General features: G+C 37.5%; 1 protein-coding gene across 1 annotated transcript in view; it reads left to right on the forward strand.

Moving 5' to 3' along the window:
* LOC115437549 (uncharacterized) overlaps positions 1–26,790 on the forward strand; it is a 56,481-nt gene that overhangs the window by 20,135 nt on the left and 9,556 nt on the right. The window contains exons 10-18 of the mRNA XM_030160784.1: positions 1,606–1,766; positions 9,072–9,345; positions 11,022–11,426; positions 13,051–13,455; positions 14,919–15,353; positions 16,811–17,245; positions 20,016–20,462; positions 23,008–23,442; positions 26,214–26,648. Coding sequence (XP_030016644.1) covers positions 1,606–1,766; positions 9,072–9,345; positions 11,022–11,426; positions 13,051–13,455; positions 14,919–15,353; positions 16,811–17,245; positions 20,016–20,462; positions 23,008–23,442; positions 26,214–26,648 — 3,432 coding nt within the window. The remainder of the gene's footprint in view (positions 1–1,605; positions 1,767–9,071; positions 9,346–11,021; positions 11,427–13,050; positions 13,456–14,918; positions 15,354–16,810; positions 17,246–20,015; positions 20,463–23,007; positions 23,443–26,213; positions 26,649–26,790) is intronic.

Raw genomic sequence — 26,790 nt, forward strand, 5'->3', positions numbered from 1 at the left:
TAAATCTGTATGATTTAAGGGTTGAACCTGGACTATACCTATAAAACAACAGAAATGAAAAAGAACCATCCATTACACTTAAAGTTAGATGTGATTTAGTTTAAGGAATGAGAAGTTGAAAATACATGTTCTACTGTTTTTAAATAGAAATTAAAGAAATGTAATGATGGTTAACTTAATTTAAAATGTTTTCCAGATGGATTAAGTGATTCAACAACCAGCAAAATGTTAAACCCAAACTGTCCACTTAAAGTACTCTGTCATTTTATTGTGCTAGAGCTTAGTTTGTGAATGTACATGAACTGGACTACAGTTTCTGTTACTGCTCCCTCATACATCATCAACCTGATTTAAATGAATTACCCTGAACTTTGGGGTGTGATGGAAATCCAATTACCAGGAACTCTTTTACCCAGATAAGTTCCTGGTAAATAAGTTCCTGGTAATCGAGTTCCGGGGCTTTTGGTGGAAAAGGGCCTCGTGTCTCCCCTGTCTCAGAAGCCAATCATCTTCCTGGGCTAGATCTCCAGCAGCCAAAACCTGGATCAGATCATGAACTGACTGGACTGACTGACTGACTGACTGACTGACAGAAGTGAAGACAGGGCATGGGTAGTTTCAATCTTTTTTTTTTTTTTTCTCAAAGCCCTAAAATTGAACTGAGCACTTGTTTGTTTGTTTTTTTTTATTGTTTTGTGATGAACAGAGATGAACTGAATGATTCTTTCCTTTGTTCTGAGAGACTGTTGAAAACCCGGAGTGGAATTTTGAGTTTGATTTTGCTGAGGTTGGTGGATTTTTTTGAGTTTGGACTTTGGTGTGTGTGTGTGTGGGGGGGGGGGGGGTTGTGTGTTTGTTGCATACAGTGTTGTAATACATGGTTTTTGCTTTAAATTGGTTTGAATGTGTGATTTCTTGTATTGTCATTTAATGTGCAGGGTGTTGGTTTAAACCAGACTAACATCCTTTGTGTGGGTTTGAGGTAAAACAAACAAACAAACAAAAATTAAATAACCAAAAACAAAAGACTGAATTCAAATGACTTACGACCCAACATTTCAAACGCAGGAGAGAGACCTGGCTGGCCCCCCTTAAAAAATCAATATAACAAAATAATACAAAATAAATTAATTAAAGCCTGAACTCAAAACTGTCACCAAGGTGTCAACTTGTAAACTGAACCATTTGTTGGTAATGAATGGATGTTGTATGAAAGAGACACAGAAATATTAGAACTACGGAGGTTCTGAGTGTTTTTCAGCTTTAAATTCTAACTCAGTGTGCTGTAAGTCAACCACGTTGACACTGAATCAACTCTTCATATTTGTATTTTCATCAGTGTTGTGATCATTGAGTTAACACTGAACTGTAAAACGTGTTCAGGAGAGAAAATGAATATGGAGATAAAATACATTTGAACTGTTATTTATATCATTTAAGTTCATGAGAATCTGAGTCATAATGATCTTGTTATTTATCTGAACATGACTTTTCATATATTTCTATGTATTAATCTGATCCAAGGTATAACAGTCATTCATAACTGTGTTTATTCAGCTGAAATCAAATCAGAAAAAACGTATTCTATTCTTTTTTTTTTTTCAGTTTTTATCCCTGGTCTGACTTCAAAGATCAAGTCAAGTTCTGTGGGAATCTGTTCTGTGCAGCAGCAGAGAGAGACCAGCAGACAGGAGAGAAGATCCTCCAGCTCTTATCATCAGTGTGCAAGTATCAGACATTTCCTCTGAATGACAGACACACAGACTATGAATATCAGTGTGTTTTCCTTCTGGATCTGTGCTGCCATGTGAAGGACTATGACAGTACAACAGGCATGAGTGTCCTTCCAGCGTTACAGTCAGTTCTCCAGTCAGTTCCTACAGTCTGGACCATAGACCTGTCAAAGAGAAAAGCCTCCATCCTCCTGGAAGTGCTGAAACTCCAGTCAAGGAAGAAACGGGTGGAGGTGAAAGGATGTTCACATGAAGAGAGTGAAGTGAGGAGTTTCCTTCAGTGTCTGCCTTATATCTCACAGCTCAGGTAAATGACACTATCACTGCATCCACTGAATTAGTCTTTTCAGACTCTTCTGCAGAGTCTGTTTAATGCAGATGATGTGAAATGTTTGTGACTTTTTCATGTTGTTGTATTTGGGTTAAACTTCTTCTTTTTATACCCCACCTGCCTCAGAGGGTGGAGGTATATAGATATACCAGGAAGTCCATCTGTCTGAAATTTTTTGTCCATCCCATTTTTCAGACACTATTCACCCAGTTCTTTTCAAATTGGACACACATGTTCTTTAATTGTGCCTTTCTCTCTATTTTTGTGTTTTTCCAAATTTTTGAAAAGTTTTGAAGACAATCGAAACAAGAGCCTGACCAATATAGGATTTTTGGGGCCGATGCTGATACTGATATTGGGGGCTAAAAAAAAACAGATATCCATTATATTGGTTGATAACCCATATATTGACCGATATATGAAATAATTAATATGCACAGGATATAATAACCTTATATTAGATAATTGTGAACAGGTGGATTAAGAGCTGCATAAATCTTTGTTCATCTCACACAGATAATTTACACAACTTTCAAATGCTGTATAATAGTCTTATATTAGTCTAGTCTGTGACCTGTGGAACCACAGGTTGTAGATGTGGTCATTTTTATGCTGGGGAGAGCAGAGTTTTGAAAAAGATGAGTCCGTACTTTATAAGTAGTGGCATACAAATTGTTTGGTAAATCATTCTTTAAAATGTAAGCGACATCTACCTTTAATGAGTCCAACTACAAAGCAAACTATGCAATCACAAAAATAATTAGAGTGAAAAATATTATTTACCACAAAATTATGTTTTTCCTCACAAATTTTGATGTGTCTGCCTCACGACACTACAACTTCCCATGTGGACTAAGGACTAAACTGAGCATGTGCAGAGTGAATTAGGTGGGTCGTAAGTTGTTTCTGATTAGAGCAATAGCAAGAGTTACAACTGACCCGTGTTACAACTGTCCCCGGTCTCCCCTACACTACTAACACCCAGGTGTGCCTGCAGAATGAAACTGTGAGGAAGACAGGAAGCACACGGACATGGGTGTGTGTGGGGGGGTGAATAGTTCATGAGATTGGGGGGGGGGGGGGGGGTGTTGGGGATTAGCGGTCCATCCTTGTGGGAACGAGGGGGGGTGGCAGTCCGTGATTGTGTGCGTGGGGGGGGGGGGGGGGGTCCGAGCAGAAATGAAAGTGAAACTGACAGGCTTTACTGTTCCTCTAACTCTTGGGGCAACACACACACACACACAGGAGCAGCGAGCGACAGAATGTCCGCAGCAAAAAAGTGAATAAATTGGTTACATATTGGCTAGTGTTGATTAATCAGTGATATGCTATAATCGGCTAATGGAAAGTTCAGACTCCAAATGAATCCCTGTGTAGGCAGGATATCAGTGAGCAGGAGGGGTGAAGTGTTGTGTGACTGATGGGAGGTTTTAGTAAACACTGCTGTTTTTCACTTGTTTTTGTTTTTATTCTGTATATTAAACTTTCATTTATCTGATAAATCAGTTTGTACTGTTATGAAGGAGATGAGGGCAGGTTTGTTGAGACTTTTTAGGTGTTTATTACTAGTAACTTAAATGAACACCAGTAAAATTCAACTTTGTATGAAGGAAATATATCTGTTCCTTCCGTCAGTGTATTCATTTGAATATTATTCAGTGTCATTGTAATAGTGAAATATATCTGAATAATGTGTAGTTTATTATAAGTAAGGGATGTGTTTTAACGTCATGTAAAAACACCTTAAAGCTGCGGGAGACTTTCGTCACCAATTTTTCACGAATCTGTAAGTTTTTCTGTAATTACTCACCTGAATCTCCTCCCTCACGGTGAACAATTTTGAAGTGCCACCCACCATAAACAAACCTTGTGTTTACAAACAGAGCCAGTACGTAACTCGGGCATCTTCGAAATTTTGTTGCGATGTGCATTGTGGGAAGCAGAGGTTCGCGCAGCTGCTTGGCAGTGGCACCGCAGACATATGATATTATATGGATGGAACAAACACAACGTGGAAATGGCTGAAATGCGGAAATTTTCGTGTCGTGTTTGTTGCAGCTGCCACTGCCAGGCGGGCCTCCTCTTGCTCCGCTTCCCTTCTGCCGTTTCCGTGTTTCAGCCATTTCCGCGTTGTGTTTATTGCATCCATGTTATATCATGTGGTTGTGCTGCTGCTGCCAGGCAGCTGCGCGAACCTCCACTTCCCACAATGCACATCGTGACAACATTTCGAAGATGCCCGAGTTACCTCCCGGCTCTGTTTGTAAACACATGGTTTGTTGATGGTGGGTGGGACTTCGAAATTGTTCATTGTGAGGGAAGAGATTCAGGTGAGTAATCACAGAAAGACTAACGGATTCATGATACTTAGGCTATGACTGGGGTTTGACACATTTGATGAAAAATTGGTGACGAAAGTCTCCTGCACCTTTAAATAGATCCATTAATGGACAGATGATGGTTTTATTGTTAGAGAATTTCATCAGGTGACATACAGGACATGAGTGGAGCTGAGGATGAGCAGAAAGACTCACCTGGAATATTCAAAGATCATTTAGACATTGAAAACATTTGACACCTTCAGTGTTTCCATTGGGTCATGTAGCGACTACTTGACCTGTTCTAGATCCACAGAGGGGCTGCTACTGCAAGTATCTACATCTGACACATGCATCAAAGAACTTCAAGTGTCTTTACTGAACATTTTCCAAAGCTACATATTGACCATGAAATGAAATACCTCCAAATGGAACACAACGATACACGTGTTATAAACAGAAGAACCACATGGAAACAAAGACAAAATGACATCTACATGTCACCAAGGTGTCAACTTGTAAACTGAACCATTTGTTGGTAATGAATGGATGTTGTATCAAAGAGACACAGAAATATTAGAACTACGGAGGTTCTGAGTGTTTTTCAGCTTTAAATTCTAACTCAGTGTGCTGTAAGTCAACCACGTTGACACTGAATCAACTCTTCCTATTTGTATTTTCATCAGTGTTGTGATCATTGAGTTAACACTGAACTGTAAAACGTGTTCAGGAGAGAAAATGAATATGGAGATAAAATACATTTGAACTGTTATTTATATCATTTAAGTTCATGAGAATCTGAGTCGTAATAATCTTGTTATTTATCTGAACATGACATCAAAGAGACACAGAAATACACCAATAGGCTCACAATTGAAAACTTTGTAAATTCATTTGATCTACCTTTAATAGGCACAGTACAAAGTCAGAGACTTGCATCCAAAATTACAGTGGAAGAAATTGATAAAGCAATTTTAAATCTTATTATTATTATTATTAATAATAATAATAATAATAATAATAATAATAATAATAATAATAATAATAATAATAATAATAATAATAAGTTGCCTGGAACTGATGGACTCCCACCCGAGTGGTATAAATCTATAAAAAGCAAACTAATTCCCCTTCTCAACACCTGCTTTAACTACACTCTACAAGAGGGTACTGTGAAAGACTGATTTTTATCAGTTATCCCAAAGGAGGGTAAGGATAAGACTGACTGCTCAGGATATAGGCCTATCAGTGTACTGAATACCAACTGTAAGCTCTATGCCTCCACACGGTCTAAAAGGTTGGAAGTAGTGATGCTATTATTAATAAATGAGGACCAGACTGGTTTTATAAAAGACACACAGACTCATGATAACTTCAGGAGAACACTCCACACTATTCACCAGATTCAGAAAAGAAAAGTAAGTTCAGTTATGCTCAGTTTAGACGCCAAAAACGCTTTTGACTCTGGTGGGATTTTTTATACGCTCTATACAAGCACTTTATATTTTCCCCAAAGCAAGAATCAAAATCAGTGGTAGCCTATCTAACCCTATAGCTGTACAACATGGCTGTAGACAAGGCTGTCTGGCACATCCTTTCCTATTCTATCTTTTTATAGAACCGTTGGCCCAGGCAGTTAGGCAAGAATCAGCCTTAGAGGGCATTTATATTGGTGAAAATGAATATAAAATTTCATTATACGCGGATGATGTGCTGAGCACAGTCAGGGATCCAGGCTCCAGTGTCCCACAGCTGATGAATATTCTACAGATATATGGGGAACATTCTGGTTAAGTCATTAATAAACACAAAAAACAGTCTTTATTATTTAACTACAGCCCTAAACAAGAAATGATTGACAAATATAATTTTAATGGTCTTCCCCTTATATTAAATATTTAGGTGTACTTATCCCAAAAGACTTAGCAAGACTCTACGATATCAGTTATAATTACATTAGCCAACAAATATATGACAATATCAAAAGGTGGAGCCTGCTCCCGTTTGACTTTGGTAGCAGAGTCAGGCCAGTCACAATGAACATTTTACAGAGAGTATTGTATATATTTCTATCTCTCTCAGTAGAGATTCCCTCCAAGCATTTCAGAGAGTGGGACAAACACATATCACATTTTATTTGGAACAACAAAAAGCCCAGACTGAAATACTCAACTATCCATCTAGACAAAGAGAAAGGGGCCCTAACTCTCCCATGCCTCAAAGACATGTCAGCCAGCTGAGACCTTTAGTATACTGGTGTAACCCTACCTATGTGGCCAGGTGGAAGAGTATTGAGATGTCCCAAATCGACATACAAACACAGTCACTTCTTGGCTGCCCTGGAAGGGAAGAGGAACTGGAACTGAGGTCAAACCCATGGATTAATAAGTCACTCAAAGTGTGGAGGGAAGTGGTCCAGAAGTTTCAAATTCAAAGGGAGATTAAACTAATCAGTTGGCCAGAATTCGACCCAGACTTTACACCAGCACTCCATGACATTTGATACAAGCGATGGTCTCAGCTTGGCATTAGTGATGTGTAAAATTATGTCTGATTGGGAGATGAACAGTTTTCAGAACCTATGCCAGACATATAACTTAGACCATATTTCTACTGCTATCTCCAGCTCCGCAGTTACTTCTGGAAAGAGATAAAAGGACCAAGTTCAACTGAACCATCAGCACTCACTAGAGTCTTTACTAGTGCTTATAAATCAGGGAATAACAAGGGTAGTATAAGCAAGCTATACTCAGGTTTCTCAGCTCTGAAGAAAAATTCAACAATATATATTAAACAAAAGTGGGAGAAAGAGATGAATATAGAAATAACAGAGGAAATGTGGAACATAATATGGGAAACACAAATCTCCTCCACAAACTCACTAACTTGGAGAGCCTTCTGCTGGAAAAATGTTACTCGTATTTTCATAACCCCTGAACAAAAATCTAGACAAATGGGGACTCCACTGCCATGCTGGAGGTGCAGTAGAATAATGGTGGACCACACTCAAATACTTTGGTCTTGTCCCCTTATCAGGCTTTTTTTGGGAGGAAGTGTCCACAACAATCTCAAGGTTAATATGTCCTTTCCCACACTATACCTTGGACTTCCTCCAGGGGATTTAAACAAGAATGATTCATATTTACTAAAGATTTTCATGGCAGCAAGAAAGCTATCACAAGATGCAGGCTTCAAAAACACAGCCCTTCTGCGGACACCTTTATAAATATTGTGAATCAGTTACATCATATGGAGCAGATCACCTATAATCTGAGGATACAAAAGGATGTAGGAGAAGGACACTGGACAAAGTGGACGCACTTCTTAGCTCAGTAACTTCAAAAATGTTACCTACTTAAACCTGCCTGAGCAGGTGTAACTTCTATACACATTTGCACTGTGTGAGAATGCATATTTATGTAGGTTTTTTTTTTCCTATGTAAGTTGTGACTCCCTGATCCTGTTGTTTGTGTTATGTATGTTTAACCATGTTTATGGTAAAATAAGAAAAAGAAAGTAAAAAAAAAAAAGAAAAGAAAAGACAAATATTATAACTATGGAGGTTCTGACTGTTTTTCAGCTTTGAATTCTAACTCAGTGTGTTGTAAGTCAACCACACTGACATTGAATCAACTCTTCATATTTGTATTTTCATTAGTGTTGTGATAAGATTAGACTGAAACACTGGTATTGTTTTATCTATAAATGTATTTTAGGTCTGTTTCCATCATATTTGCAGGTCTGCATCTGTTGGAATGACTTACATAATTACAGTCTTTGGTCCCAGGATCTGTTCTCTCTGCATGTTCCAAAAGTCAGAACAGAATTCGGAAAGAAAGCTTTTAAATGTTCTACTCCCACTGCCTGGAACAACTTACAGAAGGAGATAAAACTGAAGGAACTGGTCTCTTTTAATATATTCTAAGTCATTTTAAATTAATGGGAAAAGGATAAATTTGGATGTAGATGTTTTCCTATTTAATTAAATTGGGTTCCGCTTTGAGATGCTTTTAAGTAACATTGTTGTTATATTTTTAGTTTCTTTTAAAATAATGGTGGTGTTTTATATGTATGTTCTTCTTCAGTGTTTTATGTATGGTTTTAGTACTGACTTACTGTGTTTTCTGTATGTTTTTAGTATGGATGCATGGATGTGATTTATATTTTGTGTAACTTCTACTGTCTTGGCCAGGACACTGTTGAAAAAAAGATTTTAAATCTAAATGAGCTTTTTCCTGGTTAAATGAAGGTTATTAAAATAATAATTGAGTTAACACTGAACTGTAAAATGTGTTCAGGAGAGAAAATAAAAATGAATATGGAAATAAAATACAGTTGAACTATTGTTTTTATCATTTAAGTTGATACTCTAAGTCATAATGATGTTGTTATTTATCTGAACATGACTTTTCATATATTTCTATGTATTAATCTGATCCAAGGTATAACAGTCATTCATAACTGTGTTTATTCAGCTGAAATCAAATCAGAAAAACATATTTTATTCTTTTCTCAGTTTTTATCCCTGGTCTGACTTCAAAGATCAAGTCAAGTTCTGTGGGAATCTGTTCTGTGCAGCAGCAGAGAGAGACCAGCAGACAGGAGAGAAGATCCTCCAGCTCTTATCATCAGTGTGCAAGTATCAGACATTTCCTTTTAAAGATAACGATGGTGAATACCTAGATGAAGATGAATATCAGTGTGGTTTCCTTCTGGATCTGTGCTGCCATGTGAAGGACTATGACAGTACAACAGGCATGAGTGTCCTTCCAGCGTTACAGTCAGTTCTCCAGTCAGTTCCTACAGTCTGGACCATAGACCTGTCAGAGAGAAAAGCCTCCATCCTCCTGGAAGTGCTGAAACTCCAGTCAAGGAAGAAACAGGTGGAGGTGAAAGGATGTTCACATGAAGAGAGTGAAGTGAGGAGTTTCCTTCAGTGTCTGCCTTATATCTCACAGCTCAGGTAAATGACACTGTCACTGCATCCACTGAATTAGTCTTTTCAGACTCTTCTGTAGAGTCTGTTTAATGCAGATGATGTGAAATGTTTGTGACTTTTTCATGCTGTTGTATTTGGGTTGAACTTGTTCTTTTTATACCCCACCTGCCCCAGAGGGTGGAGGTATATAGATATACCAGGAAGTCCATCTGTCTGAAATTTTTCTCCATCCCATTTTTCAGACACTATTCACTCAATTTTTTCATGTTATTTACCACTAAGAGAGGTGCAGTGCACAGTTTGATGGCTGAATTAAATTTTTTTGGGATTTTTAAAAAATGTTTGAAAATTTCGATGTAAAATTTTTTTCCAACCAATTTTTCAGACACGATTCATCTAATTCTTGTCAAATTGGACACACATGTTCTTTACATGTGCCTTTCTCTCAATTTTTGTATTTTCCCAAATTTTTGAAAAGTTTTTATAAAGATGAAAAGTTCAGACTCCAAATGAATCCCTGTGTAGGCAGGATATCAGTGAACAGGAGGGGTAAAGTGTTGTGTGACTGATGGGAGGTATTAGTAAACACTGCTGTGTTTTTCACTTGTTTTTGTTTTTATTCTCTATATTATACTTTCATTTATCTGATAAATCAATTTGTACTGTTATGAAGGAAATGAGGGCAGATTAGTTTAGACTTTTTAGGTGTTTATTACTAGTAACTTTAATGAACACCAGTAAAATTCAACTTTGTATGAAGGAAATATATCTGTTCATTCAGTGTCATTGTAATAATGAAATATATCTGAATAATAAGTGGTTTATTATATGTAGGGGATGTGTTTTTAATGTAATTTTAAAAACATCTCAAATCGATCAATTAATGGACACATGATGGTTTTATTGTTAGAGAATTTCATCAGGTGACATACAGGACATGAGTGGAGCTGAGGATGAGCAGAAAGACTCACCTGGAATATTCAAAGATCATTTAGACATTGAAAACATTTGACACTTTTAGTGTTTCCATTGGGTCATGTAGCAACTACTTGACCTGTTCTAGATCCACAGAGGGGCTGCTACTGCAAGTATCTACATCTGACACATGCATCAAAGAACTTCAAGTGTCTTTATTGAACATTTTCCAAAGCGACATATTGACCATGAAATGATATACCTCCAAATGGAACACAACGATACACGTGTGATAAACAGAAGAACCACATGGAAACAAAGACAAAATGGCATCTACATGTCACCAAGGTGTCAACTTGTAAACTGAACCATTTGTTGGTAATGAATGGATGTTGTATCAAAGAGACACAGAAATATTAGAACTACGGAGGTTCTGAGTGTTTTTCAGCTTTAAATTCTAACTCAGTGTGCTGTAAGTCAACCACGTTGACACTGAATCAACTCTTCCTATTTGTATTTTCATCAGTGTTGTGATCATTGAGTTAACACTGAACTGTAAAACGTGTTCAGGAGAGAAAATGAATATGGAGATAAAATACATTTGAACTGTTATTTATATCATTTAAGTTCATGAGAATCTGAATCGTAATGATCTTGTTATTTATCTGAACATGACTTTTCATATATTTCTATGTATTAATCTGATCCAAGGTATAACAGTCATTCATAACTGTGTTTATTCAGCTGAAATCAAATCAGAAAAACATATTTTATTCTTTTTTCAGCTTTCATTACTGCTCTGCCTTCAAAGATCAAGTCAAGTTCTGTGGGAATCTGTTCTGTGCAGCAGCAGAGAGAGACCAGCAGACAGGAGAGAAGATCCTCCAGCTCTTATCATCAGTGTGCAAGTATCAGACATTTCCTCTCACTCAGAAATGGGTGGATTTCCAACTGGACCTGTACTCTTATGAACCTGAAGTAGCTGTAAAAGTCCTTCCAGCGTTACAGTCAGTTCTCCAGTCAGTTCCTACAGTCTGGACCATAGACCTGTCAAAGAGAAAAGCCTCCATCCTCCTGGAAGTGCTGAAACTCCAGTCAGAGAAGAAACAGGTGGAGGTGAAAGGATGTTCACATGAAGAGAGTGAAGTGAGGAGTTTCCTTCAGTGTCTGCCTTATATCTCACAGCTCAGGTAAATGACACTATCACTGCATCCACTGAATTAGTCTTTTCAGACTCTTCTGTAGAGTCTGTTTAATGCAGATGATGTGAAATGTTTGTGACTTTTTCATGCTGTTGTATTTGGGTTGGCCACAGAGGGGCTGCTACTGCAAGTATCTACATCCAAAACATGCATCAAAGAACTTCAAGTGTCTTTATTGAACATTTTCCAAAGCTACATATTGACCATGAAATGATATACCTCCAAATGGAACACAACGATACACGTGTGATAAACAGAAGAACCACATGGAAACAAAAACAAAATGGCATCTACATGTCACCAAGGTGTCAACTTGTAAACTGAACCATTTGTTGGTAATGAATGGATGTTGTATCAAAGAGACACAGAAATATTAGAACTGCGGATAGGGATGGGCGATATGGGCAAAAAAGAAATCTCGATTTTTATTTTTTTAAAATTTCCCACTAATGATAATCTGACGATATACTTTTAAATGTGAATTTCTTTGTTTCTTTCTTTTTTTTTTTGGAAAACCCTACTTGCTTACCAGGACACCTATGGATAGAGACAGTATTTCAGAACAGTTCTAGTTTGTTTTTAAAGTACTTCATACATCACCTGAGAAACATGGAGGGGGAGGGGTATACGTGGGGCAGGGGCAGTAGTTATATACGTGGGTGTGTGGTCCATAACAAATGTAACTAACGCGGGGGTGAAATGAAAGTGAAACCTATCATGCTTTCAACGTCTGACTCTCGGCTTCTGTGCCTCTATTATACAGATCTTACACGAAATTTTCACAACTTCTAACCTGTATCCACTGGACCCCCTCCACATGACTTTGTCACATTTACCCCCCCACCCCCCACCCCCCACCCCCTTTACGGTGCCCCAGCTTGCATATAATGTTATTTTGACCAACATCAGTCTGGTCCAAACCAAACCATTTCCAGGCTGGTGACATGGACCCACATCTGTAATGAAATCATCTGCTGAGATGGGAGACTCCTGCAGATTTCCTCCATGTGAGACTATGTTGTGTTTTGGGTGCTGCCAAGTCACCACAAGACTGAATCCTGTCCACTGATTGGCTTCTAAGACATCTATTCGGCCAATGAGGACTTTCATGCACCTCTCCTTTACCGTCTATATACCGTCTGTTTGTTTTCATTTCGAGACAGTATAACTCCTTAATAATGTAAAATTGCACATCATCAAATCAACATTTACAATGTTTTTGTAGGCGATATATATCGCCCACATCAAACTACGGAGGTTCTGACTGTTTTTCAGCTTTAAATTCTAACTCAGTGTGCTGTAAGTCAACCACGTTGACACTGAATCAACTCTTCATATTTGTATTTTCATCAGTGTTGTGATCATTGAGTTAACACTGAACTGTAAAACGTGTTCAGGAGAGAAAATGAATATGGAGATAAAATACATTTGAACTGTTATTTATATCATTTAAGTTCATGAGAATCTGAATCATAATGATCTTGTTATTTATCTGAACATGACTTTTCATATATTTCTATGTATTAATCTGATCCAAGGTATAACAGTCATTCATAACTGTGTTTATTCAGCTGAAATCAAATCAACAAAACACATTTTATTCTTTTTTCAGTTTTCATCCCTGCTCTGCCTTCAAAGATCAAGTCAAGTTCTGTGGGAATCTGTTCTGTGCAGCAGCAGAGAGAGACCAGCAGACAGGAGAGAAGATCCTCCAGCTCTTATCATCAGTGTGCAAGTATCAGACATTTCCTCTCACTCAGAAATGGATGGATTTCCAACTGGACCTGTACTCTTATGAACCTGAAGTAGCTGTAAAAGTCCTTCCAGCGTTACAGTCAGTTCTCCAGTCAGTTCCTACAGTCTGGACCATAGACCTGTCAGAGAGAAAAGCCTCCATCCTCCTGGAAGTGCTGAAACTCCAGTCAGAGAAGAAACAGGTGAAGGTGAAAGGATGTTCACATGAAGAGAGTGAAGTGAGGAGTTTCCTTCAGTGTCTGCCTTATATCTCACAGCTCAGGTAAATGACACTATCACTGCATCCACTGAATTAGTCTTTTCAGACTCTTCTGTAGAGTCTGTTTAATGCAGATGATGTGAAATGTTTGTGACTTTTTCATGCTGTTGTATTTGGGTTGAACTTGTTCTTTTTATACCCCACCTGCCCCAGAGGGTGGAGGTATATAGATATACCAGGAAGTCCATCTGTCTGAAATTTTTCTCCATCCCATTTTTCAGACACTATTCACTCAATTTTTTCATGTTATTTACCACTAAGAGAGGTGCAGTGCACAGTTTGATGGCTGAATTAAATTTTTTTGGGATTTTTAAAAAATGTTTGAAAATTTCAATGTAAAATTTTTTTCCAACCAATTTTTCAGACACGATTCATCTAATTCTTGTCAAATTGGACACACATGTTCTTTACATGTGCCTTTCTCTCAATTTTTGTATTTTCCCAAATTTTTGAAAAGTTTTTATAAAGATGAAAAGTTCAGACTCCAAATGAATCCCTGTGTAGGCAGGATATCAGTGAACAGGAGGGGTAAAGTGTTGTGTGACTGATGGGAGGTATTAGTAAACACTGCTGTGTTTTTCACTTGTTTTTGTTTTTATTCTCTATATTATACTTTCATTTATCTGATAAATCAGTTTGTACTGTTATGGAGGAGATGAGGGCAGATTAGTTGACACTTTTTAGGTGTTTATTACTAGTAACTCAAAGGGGTTATAATTGTCTAAACCCACTTTTATTAGTCTGTGGTTCATTTATTTGTGTATTTGGACCCTAATAGTTCATACAGTTTGAATTTGAATCCTCCAGGTGCTGCAAAGCTATCTTTACATTCATTCCAGGAAAAATTAAGTGGATTTCTACAACCTGTTTCAATTCCTTCTTAAATTGTTACGTCTACAACTAGTTACTTCACGACATTTGCACATATAAGGTCCAGACTTCAGACGAACATTTCTCCAGTTCGACATAATTGTTTTTCTGCAGCAGCAGTTGTAGTCCACACTGAAAATATGTCCAAACTTTGATCCAATTGCCTAAAATGTTCAGTTGTTGGTTGAACGGGACAGAGCAGCAAAGCAGACAACCTGGAGGGGGCGGGGCCTGAAGTGTCTCCTGTGCATTTAAAGGGCCAGCGCTCCAAACCACCTTTCTGGTGTCATTACTCAGGAATAGGGTTGAAGATGGACGTGTGGAGTTGAATGAATGAAGAATTCAGACCCAAGCAGAGCATTTACAGTTTGTGGAGACCACAGGGAAATGTAGAAAAATTAAGAATTTTATTTAAAAACAGCAAAATATCACTCCAAGTTCCTGATAATCTGAGTCGTAATGATCTTGTTATTTATCTGAACATGACTTTTCATATATTTCTATGTATTAATCTGATCCAAGGTATAACAATCATTCATAACTGTGTTTATTCAGCTGAAATCAAATCAACAAAACATATTTTATTCTTTTTTCAGTTTTCACCCCTGCTCTGACTTCAAAGATGAAGTCAAGTTCTGTGGGAATCTGTTCTGTGCAGCAGCAGAGAGAGACCAGCAGACAGGAGAGAAGATCCTCCAGCTCTTATCATCAGTGTGCAAGTATCAGACATTTCCTCTTAATGTTAGACACACAGACTATGAATATCAGTGTGATTTCCTTCTGGATCTGTGCTGCCATGTGAAGGACTATGACAGTACAACAGGCATGAGTGTCCTTCCAGCGTTACAATCAGTTCTCCAGTCAGTTCCTACAGTCTGGACCATAGACCTGTCAGAGAGAAAAGCCTCCATCCTCCTGGAAGTGCTGAAACTCCAGTCAGAGAAGAAACAGGTGGAGGTGACAGGATGTTCACATGAAGAGAGTGAAGTGAGGAGTTTCCTTCAGTGTCTGCCTTATATCTCACAGCTCAGGTAAATGACACTATCACTGCATCCACTGAATTAGTCTTTTCAGACTCTTCTGTAGAGTCTGTTTAATGCAGATGATGTGAAATGTTTGTGACTTTTTCATGCTGTTGTATTTGGGTTGAACTTGTTCTTTTTATACCCCACCTGCCCCAGAGGGTGGAGGTATATAGATATACCAGGAAGTCCATCTGTCTGAAATTTTTGTCCATCTCATTTTTCAGACACTATTCACCAAATTCTTTTCAAATTATTGTTATTTACCACTAAGAGAGGTGCAGTGCAGAGTTTGATGGATGGATTACATTTTTTCTTTTTTTTTTTTTCAAAATTTCAATTTCCAATATTTGTCCAATCGTTTTCTCTGACACTATTCACCTGATTCTTGTCAAATTGGACACACGTTCTTTACATGTGCCTTTCTCTCAATTTTTGTATTTTTCCCAAATTTTTGAAAAGTTTTTATAAAGATGAAAAGTTCAGACTCCAAATGAATCCCTGTGTAGGCAGGATGTCAGTGAACAGGAGGGGTGAAGTGTTGTGGGACTGATGGGAGGTATTAGTAAACACTGCTGTGTTTTTCACTCTTTTTTGTTTTTATTCTCTATATTATACTTTCATTTATCTGATAAATCAGTTTGTACTGTTATGGAGGAGATGAGGGCAGATTAGTTGAGACTTTTTAGGTGTTTATTACTAGTAACTCAAAGGGCTCACATTTCTCTAAACCCACTTTTATTAGTCTGTGGTTCATTTATTTGTGTATTTGGACCCTAATAGTTCATACAGTTTGAATTTGAATCCTCCAGGTGCTGCAAAGCTATCTTTACATTCATTTCAGAAAAAAATAAGTGGATTTCTACAACTTGTTTCAATTCCTTCCTAAATTGTTATGTCTACAACTAGTTACTTCACGACATTTTCACATATAAGGTCCAGACTTCAGACGAACATTTCTCCAGTTCGACATAATTGTTTATCAGCAGCAGTTGTAGTCCACACTGAAAATATGTCCAAATTTGGAGCCCATTACCTAAAATGTTCAGTTGTTGGTTGAACAGGACAGAGCAGCACAGCCAACAACCTGGAAGGGGTGGGGCCTGAAGTGTCTTCTTTGCATTTAAAGGGCCAGCGCTCCAAACCACCTTTCTGGTGTCATTACTCAGAAATAGGGTTGAAGATGGACCTGTGGAGTTGAATGAATGAAGAATTCAGACCCAAGCAGAGCATTTACAGTTTATGGAGACCACAGGGAAATGTAGACAAATTAAGAATTTTATTTAGAAACAGCAAAATATCACTCCGAGTTCCTGATAATCTGAGTCATGATGATATTGTTATTTATCTGAACATGACTTTTCATATATTTCTATGTATTAATCTGATCCAAGGTATAACAATCATTCATAACTGTGTTTATTCAGCTGAAATCAAATCAGAAAAACATTTTATTCTTTTTTCAGTTTTCATCCCTGGTCTGCCTTCAAAGATGAAGTCAAGTTCTGTGGGAATCTGTTCTGTGCAGCAGCAGAGAGAGACCAGCAGACAGGAGAGAAGATCCTCCGGCTCTTATCATCAGTGTGCAAGTATCAGACATTTCCTCTGAATGTTAGACACACAGACTATGAATATCAGTGTGATTTCCTTCTGGATCTGTGCTGCCATGTGAAGGACTATGACAGTACAACAGGCATGAGTGTCCTTCCAGCGTTACAGTCAGTTCTCCAGTCAGTTCATACAGTCTGGACCATAGACCTGTCAGAGAGAAAAGCCTCCATCCTCCTGGAAGTGCTGAAACTCCAGTCAGAGAAGAAACAGGTGAAGGTGACAGGATGTTCACATGAAGAGAGTGAAGTGAGGAGTTTCCTTCAGTGTCTGCCTTATATCTCACAGCTCAGGTAAATGACACTGTCACTGCATCCACTGAATTAGTCTTTTCAGACTCTTCTGTAGAGTCTGTTTAATGCAGATGATGTGAAATGTTTGTGACTTTTTCATGCTGTTGTATTTGGGTTGAACTTGTTCTTTTTATACCCCACCTGCCCCAGAGGGTGGAGGTATATAGATATACCAGGAAGTCCATCTGTCTGAAATTTTTGTCCATCTCATTTTTCAGACACTATTCACCAAATTCTTTTCAAATTTCACAGTCATTGTAGTGGCTTAACCTTTAACCACTACAACGGCGTGGAAGGGTTCAACCTGTTCTATTTTCGACGCGTGAATGAATTCATGTCCGGCTGGGCTTCTTTGTGTTTGGATATGCCAATCCATTTATTTTCCAGTGTAAAAGTCCAAGTGTTCATCACAGTTCACGATTGTCTTTCTAAATAGTCTCAACATATAAACAAAATAGGCTTCTTAACACAAAAGAAGACATTCCAAAAGCTGACCAACTCAATCTCCTGCTTTCATGGTCCACGGTATGAAAATTGTTTGGGGCTTTCCTTACACACACCTCGCCCACCTTACACAGCAGGTATATGTAAGTTAGCCACACCCAAGATGACTTACACCTGTGGCGATCACAGCCACACCCACTAAACAATTACTAAATTAAGGTCAAAACAAAAAGAGGAATAAACAAACAAAACTGTATTTTGGCTCCAACACTCATGTTATTTACCACTAAGAGAGGAGCAGTGCACAGTTTGATGGATGGATTACATTTTTTTTTTTTTTTTTTCAAATTTTAAGAAAATTTCAATTTCCAATATTTGTCCAATCGTTTTCTCTGACACTATTCATCTAATTCTTGTCAAATTGGACACACGTTCTTTACATGGACCTTTTTTCTCAATTTTTGTATTTTTCCCAATTTTGGAAAAGTTTTTATAAAGATGAAAAGTTCAGACTCCAAATGAATCCCTGTGTAGGCAGGATGTCAGTGAACAGGAGGGGTGAAGTGTTGTGGGACTGATGGGAGGTATTAGTAAACACTGCTGTGTTTTTCACTTGTTTATGTTTTTATTCTCTATATTATACTTTCATTTATCTGAGAGATCAGTTTTTACTGTTATGAATGAGACGAGGGCAGATTAGTTGAGACTTTTTAGGTGTTTATTACTAGTAACTCAAAGGGCTCATATTTCTCTAAACCCACTTTTATTAGTCTGTGGTTCATTTATTTGTGTATTTGGACCCTAATAGTTCATACAGTTTGAATTTGAATCCTCCAGGTGCTGCAAAGCTATCTTTACATTCATTCCAGTAAAAACTAAGAGGATTTCTACAACCTGTTTCAATTCCTTCTTTATTTTCTACGTCTAACTAGTTACATCACAGCATTTGCACATATAAGGTCCAGACTTCAGACGAACATTTCTCCAGTTCGACATAATTTTTTATCAGCAGCAGTTGTAGTCCATACTGAAAATATGTCCAAACTTTGATCCAATTGCCTAAAATGTTCAGTTGTTGGTTGAACAGGACAGAGCAGCAAAGCCAACAACCTGGAGGGGGCGGGGCCTGAAGTGGCTCATATGCATTTAAAGGGCCAGCGCTCCAAACCACCTTTCTGGTGTCATTACTCAGGGTTGAAGATGGACCTGTGGAGTTGAATGAATGAAGAATTCAGACCAAGCAGAGCATTTACAGTTTATGGAGACCACAGGGAAATGTTGGAAATGAAGAATTCCATTTAAAAAAGGAAAATGTCACTCCTTTAAATTAACACCAGTAAAATTCAACTTTGTATGAAGGAAATATATCTGTTCATTCTGTCAGTGTATTCATTTGAATATTATTCAGTGTCATTGTAATAGTGAAATATATGTGAATAATAAGTGGTTTATTATATGTAGGGGATGTGTTTTTAATGTAATTTAAAAACACCTTAAATAGATCCTTTAATGGACACATGATGGTTTTATTGTTAGAGAATTTCATCAGGTGACATACAGGACATGAGTGGAGCTGAGGATGAGCAGAAAGACTCACCTGGAATATTCAAAGATCATTTAGACATTGAAAACATTTGACACCTTTAGTGTTTCCATTGGGTCATGTAGCGACTACTTGACCTGTTCTAGATCCACAGAGGGGCTGCTACTGCAAGTATCTACATCTGACACATGCATCAAAGAACTTCAAGTGTCTTTATTGAACATTTTCCAAAGCTACATATTGACCATGAAATGATATACCTCCAAATGGAACACAACGATACACGTGTGATAAACAGAAGAACCACATGGAAACAAAGACAAAATGACATCTACATGTCACCAAGGTGTCAACTTGTAAACTGAACCATTTGTTGGTAATGAATGGATGTTGTATCAAAGAGACACAGAAATATTAGAACTACGGAGGTTCTGAGTGTTTTTCAGCTTTAAATTCTAACTCAGTGTGCTGTAAGTCAACCACATTGACACTGAATCAACTCTTCATATTTGTATTTTCATCAGTGTTGTGATCATTGAGTTAACACTGAACTGTAAAACGTGTTCAGGAGAGAAAATGAATATGGAGATAAAATACATTTGAACTGTTATTTATATCATTTAAGTTCATGAGAATCTGAGTCGAAATGATCTTGTTTTTTATCTGAACATGACTTTTCATATATTTCTATGTATTAATCTGATCCAAGGTATAACAGTCATTCATAACTGTGTTTATTCAGCTCAAATCAAATCAGAAAAACATATTTTATTCTTTTTTCAGTTTTTATCCCTGGTCTGACTTCAAAGATGAAGTCAAGTTCTGTGGGAATCTGTTCTGTGCAGCAGCAGAGAGAGACCAGCAGACAGGAGAGAAGATCCTCCAGCTCTTATCATCAGTGTGCAAGTATCAGACATTTCCTCTGAATGATAAAAATTATGAAGACCAGGATGAAGACGAATATCAGTCTGTTTTCCTTCTGGATCTGTACTGCCATGTGAAGGACTATGACAGTACAACAGGCATGAGTGTCCTTCCAGCGTTACAGTCAGTTCTCCAGTCAGTTCATACAGTCTGGACCATAGACCTGTCAGAGAGAAAAGCCTCCATCCTCCTGGAAGTGCTGAAACTCCAGTCAGGGAAGAAACAGGTGGAGGTGACAGGATGTTCACATGAAGAGAGTGAAGTGAGGAGTTTCCTTCAGTGTCTGCCTTATATCTCACAGCTCAGGTAAATGACACTATCACTGCATCCACTGAATTAGTCTTTTCAGACTCTTCTGTAGAGTCTGTTTAATGCAGATGATGTGAAATGTTTGTGACTTTTTCATGCTGTTGTATTTGGGTTGAACTTGTTCTTTTTATACCCCACCTGCCCCAGAGGGTGGAGGTATATAGATATACCAGGAAGTCCATCTGTCTGAAATTTTTCTCCATCTCATTTTTCAGACACTATTCACTCAATTGTTTCATGTTATTTACCACTAAGAGGTGCAGTGCAGAGTGTGATGGATGGATTACATTTTTTCTTTTTTTTTTTTTTCAAAATTTCAATTTCCAATATTTGTCCAATCGTTTTCTCTGACACTATTCACCTGATTCTTGTCAAATTGGACACACGTTCTTTACATGTGCCTTTCTCTCAATTTTTGTATTTTTCCCAAATTTTTGAAAAGTTTTTATAAAGATGAAAAGTTCAGACTCCAAATGAATCCCTGTGTAGGCAGGATGTCAGTGAACAGGAGGGGTGAAGTGTTGTGTGACTGATGGGAGGTATTAGTAAACACTGCTGTGTTTTTCACTCTTTTTTGTTTTTATTCTCTATATTATACTTTCATTTATCTGATGAATCAGTTTGTACTGTTATGGAGGAGATGAGGGCAGATTAGTTGAGACTTTTTAGGTGTTTATTACTAGTAACTCAAAGGGCTCATATTTCTCTAAACCCACTTTTATTAGTCTGTGGTTCATTTATTTGTGTATTTGGACCCTAATAGTTCATACAGTTTGAATTTGAATCCTCCAGGTGCTGCAAAGCTATCTTTACATTCATTCCAGAAAAAATTAAGTTGATTTCTACAACCTCTTTCAATTCCTTCTTAAATTGTTATGTCTACAACTAGTTACTTCACGGCATTTGCACATATAAGGTCCAGACTTCAGACGAACATTTCTCCAGTTCGACATAATTGTTAATCAGCAGCAGTTGTAGTCCACACTGAAAATATGTCCAAATTTGGAGCCCATTACCTAAAATGTTCAGTTGTTGGTTGAACGGGACAGAGCAGCACAGCCAACAACCTGGAGGGGGCGGGGCCTGAAGTGTCTCCTGTGCATTTAAAGGGCCAGCGCTCCAAACCACCTTTCTGGTGTCATTACTCAGAAATAGGGTTGAAGATGGACCTGTGGAGTTGAATGAAAAAGAATTCAGACCCAAGCAGAACATTTACAGTTTATGGAGACCACAGGGAAATGTAGAAAAATTAAGAATTTTATTTAAAAACAGCAAAATGTCACTCCAAGTTCCTGTTAATCTGAGTCATGATGATATTGTCATTTATCTGAACATGACTTTTCATATATTTCTATGTATTAATCTGATCCAAGGTATAACAATCATTCATAACTGTGTTTATTCAGCTCAAATCAAATCAGAAAAACATTTTATTCTTTTTTCAGTTTTCATCCCTGCGCTGACTTCAAAGATAAGGTCAAGTTCTGTGGGAATCTGTTCTGTGCAGCAGCAGAGAAAGACCTTTAACTGGTGTTCCTTTAAATTAACACCAGTAAAATTCAACTTTGTATGAAGGAAATATATCTGTTCATTCTGTCAGTGTATTCTTTTGAATATTCTTCAGTGTCATTGTAATAGTGAAATATATGTGAATAATAAGTGGTTTATTATATGTAGGGGATGTGTTTTTAATGTAATTTAAAAACACCTGAAATAGATCCTTTAATGGACACATGATGGTTTTATTGTTAGAGAATTTCATCAGGTGACATACAGGACATGAGTGGAGCTGAGGATGAGCAGAAAGACTCACCTGGAATATTCAAAGATCATTTAGACATTGAAAACATTTGACACCTTTAGTGTTTCCATTGGGTCATGTAGCGACTACTTGACCTGTTCTAGATCCACAGAGGGGCTGCTACTGCAAGTATCTACATCTGACACATGCATCAAAGAACTTCAAGTGTCTTTATTGAACATTTTCCAAAGCTACATATTGACCATGAAATGATATACCTCCAAATGGAACACAACGATACACGTGTGATAAACAGAAGAACCACATGGAAACAAAGACAAAATGGCATCTACATGTCACCAAGGTGTCAACTTGTAAACTGAACCATTTGTTGGTAATGAATGGATGTTGTATCAAAGAGACACAGAAATATTAGAACTACGGAGGTTCTGAGTGTTTTTCAGCTTTAAATTCTAACTCAGTGTGCTGTAAGTCAACCACATTGACACTGAATCAACTCTTCATATTTGTATTTTCATCAGTGTTGTGATCATTGAGTTAACACTGAACTGTAAAATGTGTTCAGGAGAGAAAATGAATATGGAGATAAAATACATTTGAACTGTTATTTATATCATTTAAGTTCATGAGAATCTGAGTCGAAATGATCTTGTTATTTATCTGAACATGACTTTTCATATATTTCTATGTATTAATCTGATCCAAGGTATAACAGTCATTCATAACTGTGTTTATTCAGCTCAAATCAAATCAGAAAAACATATTTTATTCTTTTTTCAGTTTTCATCCCTGCTCTGACTTCAAAGATGAAGTCAAGTTCTGTGGGAATCTGTTCTGTGCAGCAGCAGAGAGAGACCAGCAGACAGGAGAGAAGATCCTCCAGCTCTTATCATCAGTGTGCAAGTATCAGACATTTCCTCTTAATGTTAGACACACAGACTATAAATATCAGTCTGATTTCCTTCTGGATCTGTACTGCCATGTGAAGGACTATGACAGTACAACAGGCATGAGTGTCCTTCCAGCGTTACAGTCAGTTCTCCAGTCAGTTCCTACAGTCTGGACCATAGACCTGTCAAAGAGAAAAGCCTCCATCCTCCTGGAAGTGCTGAAACTCCAGTCAGAGAAGAAACAGGTGGAAGTGACAGGATGTTCACATGAAGAGAGTGAAGTGAGGAGTTTCCTTCAGTGTCTGCCTTATATCTCACAGCTCAGGTAAATGACACTATCACTGCATCCACTGAATTAGTCTTTTCAGACTCTTCTGTAGAGTCTGTTTAATGCAGATGATGTGAAATGTTTGTGACTTTTTCATGCTGTTGTATTTGGGTTGAACTTGTTCTTTTTATACCCCACCTGCCCCAGAGGGTGGAGGTATATAGATATACCAGGAAGTCCATCTGTCTGAAATTTTTGTCCATCTCATTTTTCAGACACTATTCACCAAATTCTTTTCAAATTTCACAGTCATTGTAGTGGCTTAACCTTTAACCACTACAACGGCGTGGAAGGGTTCAACCTGTTCTATTTTCGACGCGTGAATGAATTCATGTCCGGCTGGGCTTCTTTGTGTTTGGATATGCCAATCCATTTATTTTCCAGTGTAAAAGTCCAAGTGTTCATCACAGTTCACGATTGTCTTTCTAAATAGTCTCAACATATAAACAAAATAGGCTTCTTAACACAAAAGAAGACATTCCAAAAGCTGACCAACTCAATCTCCTGCTTTCATGGTCCACGGTATGAAAATTGTTTGGGGCTTTCCTTACACACACCTCGCCCACCTTACACAGCAGGTATATGTAAGTTAGCCACACCCAAGATGACTTACACCTGTGGCGATCACAGCCACACCCACTAAACAATTACTAAATTAAGGTCAAAACAAAAAGAGGAATAAACAAACAAAACTGTATTTTGGCTCCAACACTCATGTTATTTACCACTAAGAGAGGAGCAGTGCACAGTTTGATGGATGGATTACATTTTTTTTTTTTTTTTTTTCAAATTTTAAGAAAATTTCAATTTCCAATATTTGTCCAATCGTTTTCTCTGACACTATTCATCTAATTCTTGTCAAATTGGACACATGTTCTTTACATGGACCTTTTTTCTCAATTTTTGTATTTTTCCCAATTTTGGAAAAGTTTTTATAAAGATGAAAAGTTCAGACTCCAAATGAATCCCTGTGTAGGCAGGATGTCAGTGAACAGGAGGGGTGAAGTGTTGTGGGACTGATGGGAGGTATTAGTAAACACTGCTGTGTTTTTCACTTGTTTATGTTTTTATTCTCTATATTATACTTTCATTTATCTGAGAGATCAGTTTTTACTGTTATGAATGAGACGAGGGCAGATTAGTTGAGACTTTTTAGGTGTTTATTACTAGTAACTCAAAGGGCTCATATTTCTCTAAACCCACTTTTATTAGTCTGTGGTTCATTTATTTGTGTATTTGGACCCTAATAGTTCATACAGTTTGAATTTGAATCCTCCAGGTGCTGCAAAGCTATCTTTACATTCATTCCAGTAAAAACTAAGAGGATTTCTACAACCTGTTTCAATTCCTTCTTTATTTTCTACGTCTAACTAGTTACATCACAGCATTTGCACATATAAGGTCCAGACTTCAGACGAACATTTCTCCAGTTCGACATAATTTTTTATCAGCAGCAGTTGTAGTCCATACTGAAAATATGTCCAAACTTTGATCCAATTGCCTAAATGTTCAGTTGTTGGTTGAACAGGACAGAGCAGCAAAGCAGACAACCTGGAGAGGGCGGGGCCTGAAGTGGCTCATATGCATTTAAAGGGCCAGCGCTCCAAACCACCTTTCTGGTGTCATTACTCAGGGTTGAAGATGGACCTGTGGAGTTGAATGAATGAAGAATTCAGACCAAGCAGAGCATTTACAGTTTATGGAGACCACAGGGAAATGTTGGAAAATGAAGAATTCCATTTAAAAAAGGAAAATGTCACTCCTTTAAATTAACACCAGTAAAATTCAACTTTGTATGAAGGAAATATATCTGTTCATTCTGTCAGTGTATTAATTTGAATATTATTCAGTGTCATTGTAATAGTGAAATAAATGTGAATAATAAGTAGTTTATTATATGTAGAGGATGTGTTTTTAATGTAATTTAAAAACACCTTAAATAGATCCTTTAATGGACACATGATGGTTTTATTGTTAGAGAATTTCATCAGGTGACATACAGGACATGAGTGGAGCTGAGGATGAGCAGAAAGACTCACCTGGAATATTCAAAGATCATTTAGACATTGAAAACATTTGACACCTTTAGTGTTTCCATTGGGTCATGTAGCGACTACTTGACCTGTTCTAGCTCCACAGAGGGGCTGCTACTGCAAGTATCTACATCTGACACATGCATCAAAGAACTTCAAGTGTCTTTATTGAACATTTTCCAAAGCTACATATTGACCATGAAATGATATACCTCCACATAGAACACAACGATACACGTGTGATAAACAGAAGAACCACATGGAAACAAAGACAAAATGACATCTACATGTCACCAAGGTGTCAACTTGTAAACTGAACCATTTGTTGGTAATGAATGGATGTTGTATCAAAGAGACACAGAAATATTAGAACTATGGAGGTTCTGAGTGTTTTTCAGCTTTAAATTCTAACTCAGTGTGCTGTAAGTCAACCACATTGACACTGAATCAACTCTTCATATTTGTATTTTCATCAGTGTTGTGATCATTGAGTTAACACTGAACTGTAAAATGTGTTCAGGAAAGAAAATGAATATGGAGATAAAATACATTTGAACTGTTATTTATATCATTTAAGTTCATGAGAATCTGAGTCGAAATGATCTTGTTATTTATCTGAACATGACTTTTCATATATTTCTATGTATTAATCTGATCCAAGGTATAACAGTCATTCATAACTGTGTTTATTCAGCTGAAATCAAATCAGAAAAACATATTTTATTCTTTTTTCAGTTTTCATCCCTGGTCTGACTTCAAAGATCAAGTCAAGTTCTGTGGGAATCTGTTCTGTGCAGCAGCAGAGAGAGACCAGCAGACAGGAGAGAAGATCCTCCAGCTCTTATCATCAGTGTGCAAGTATCAGACATTTCCTCTGAATGTTAGACACACAGACTATAAATATCAGTCTGTTTTCCTTCTGGATCTGTGCTGCCATGTGAAGGACTATGACAGTACAACAGGCATGAGTGTCCTTCCAGCGTTACAGTCAGTTCTCCAGTCAGTTCCTACAGTCTGGACCATAGACCTGTCAAAGAGAAAAGCCTCCATCCTCCTGGAAGTGCTGAAACTCCAGTCAGAGAAGAAACAGGTGGAGGTGAAAGGATGTTCACATGAAGAGAGTGAAGTGAGGAGTTTCCTTCAGTGTCTGCCTTATATCTCACAGCTCAGGTAAATTACTTCTGTCTCTTCTTAAAGCTGTGGGAGACTTTAATCATCAATTTTTCATCAAATCTTTCAAACTCCAGTCATAGCCTTAAAATCACAAATCCAGAAGTCTTTCTATGATTACTCACCTGAATCTCTTCCTTCA

This window comes from Sphaeramia orbicularis, chromosome 17, assembly GCF_902148855.1.
Source record: "Sphaeramia orbicularis chromosome 17, fSphaOr1.1, whole genome shotgun sequence".
Lineage (NCBI taxonomy): Eukaryota > Metazoa > Chordata > Actinopteri > Kurtiformes > Apogonidae > Sphaeramia > Sphaeramia orbicularis.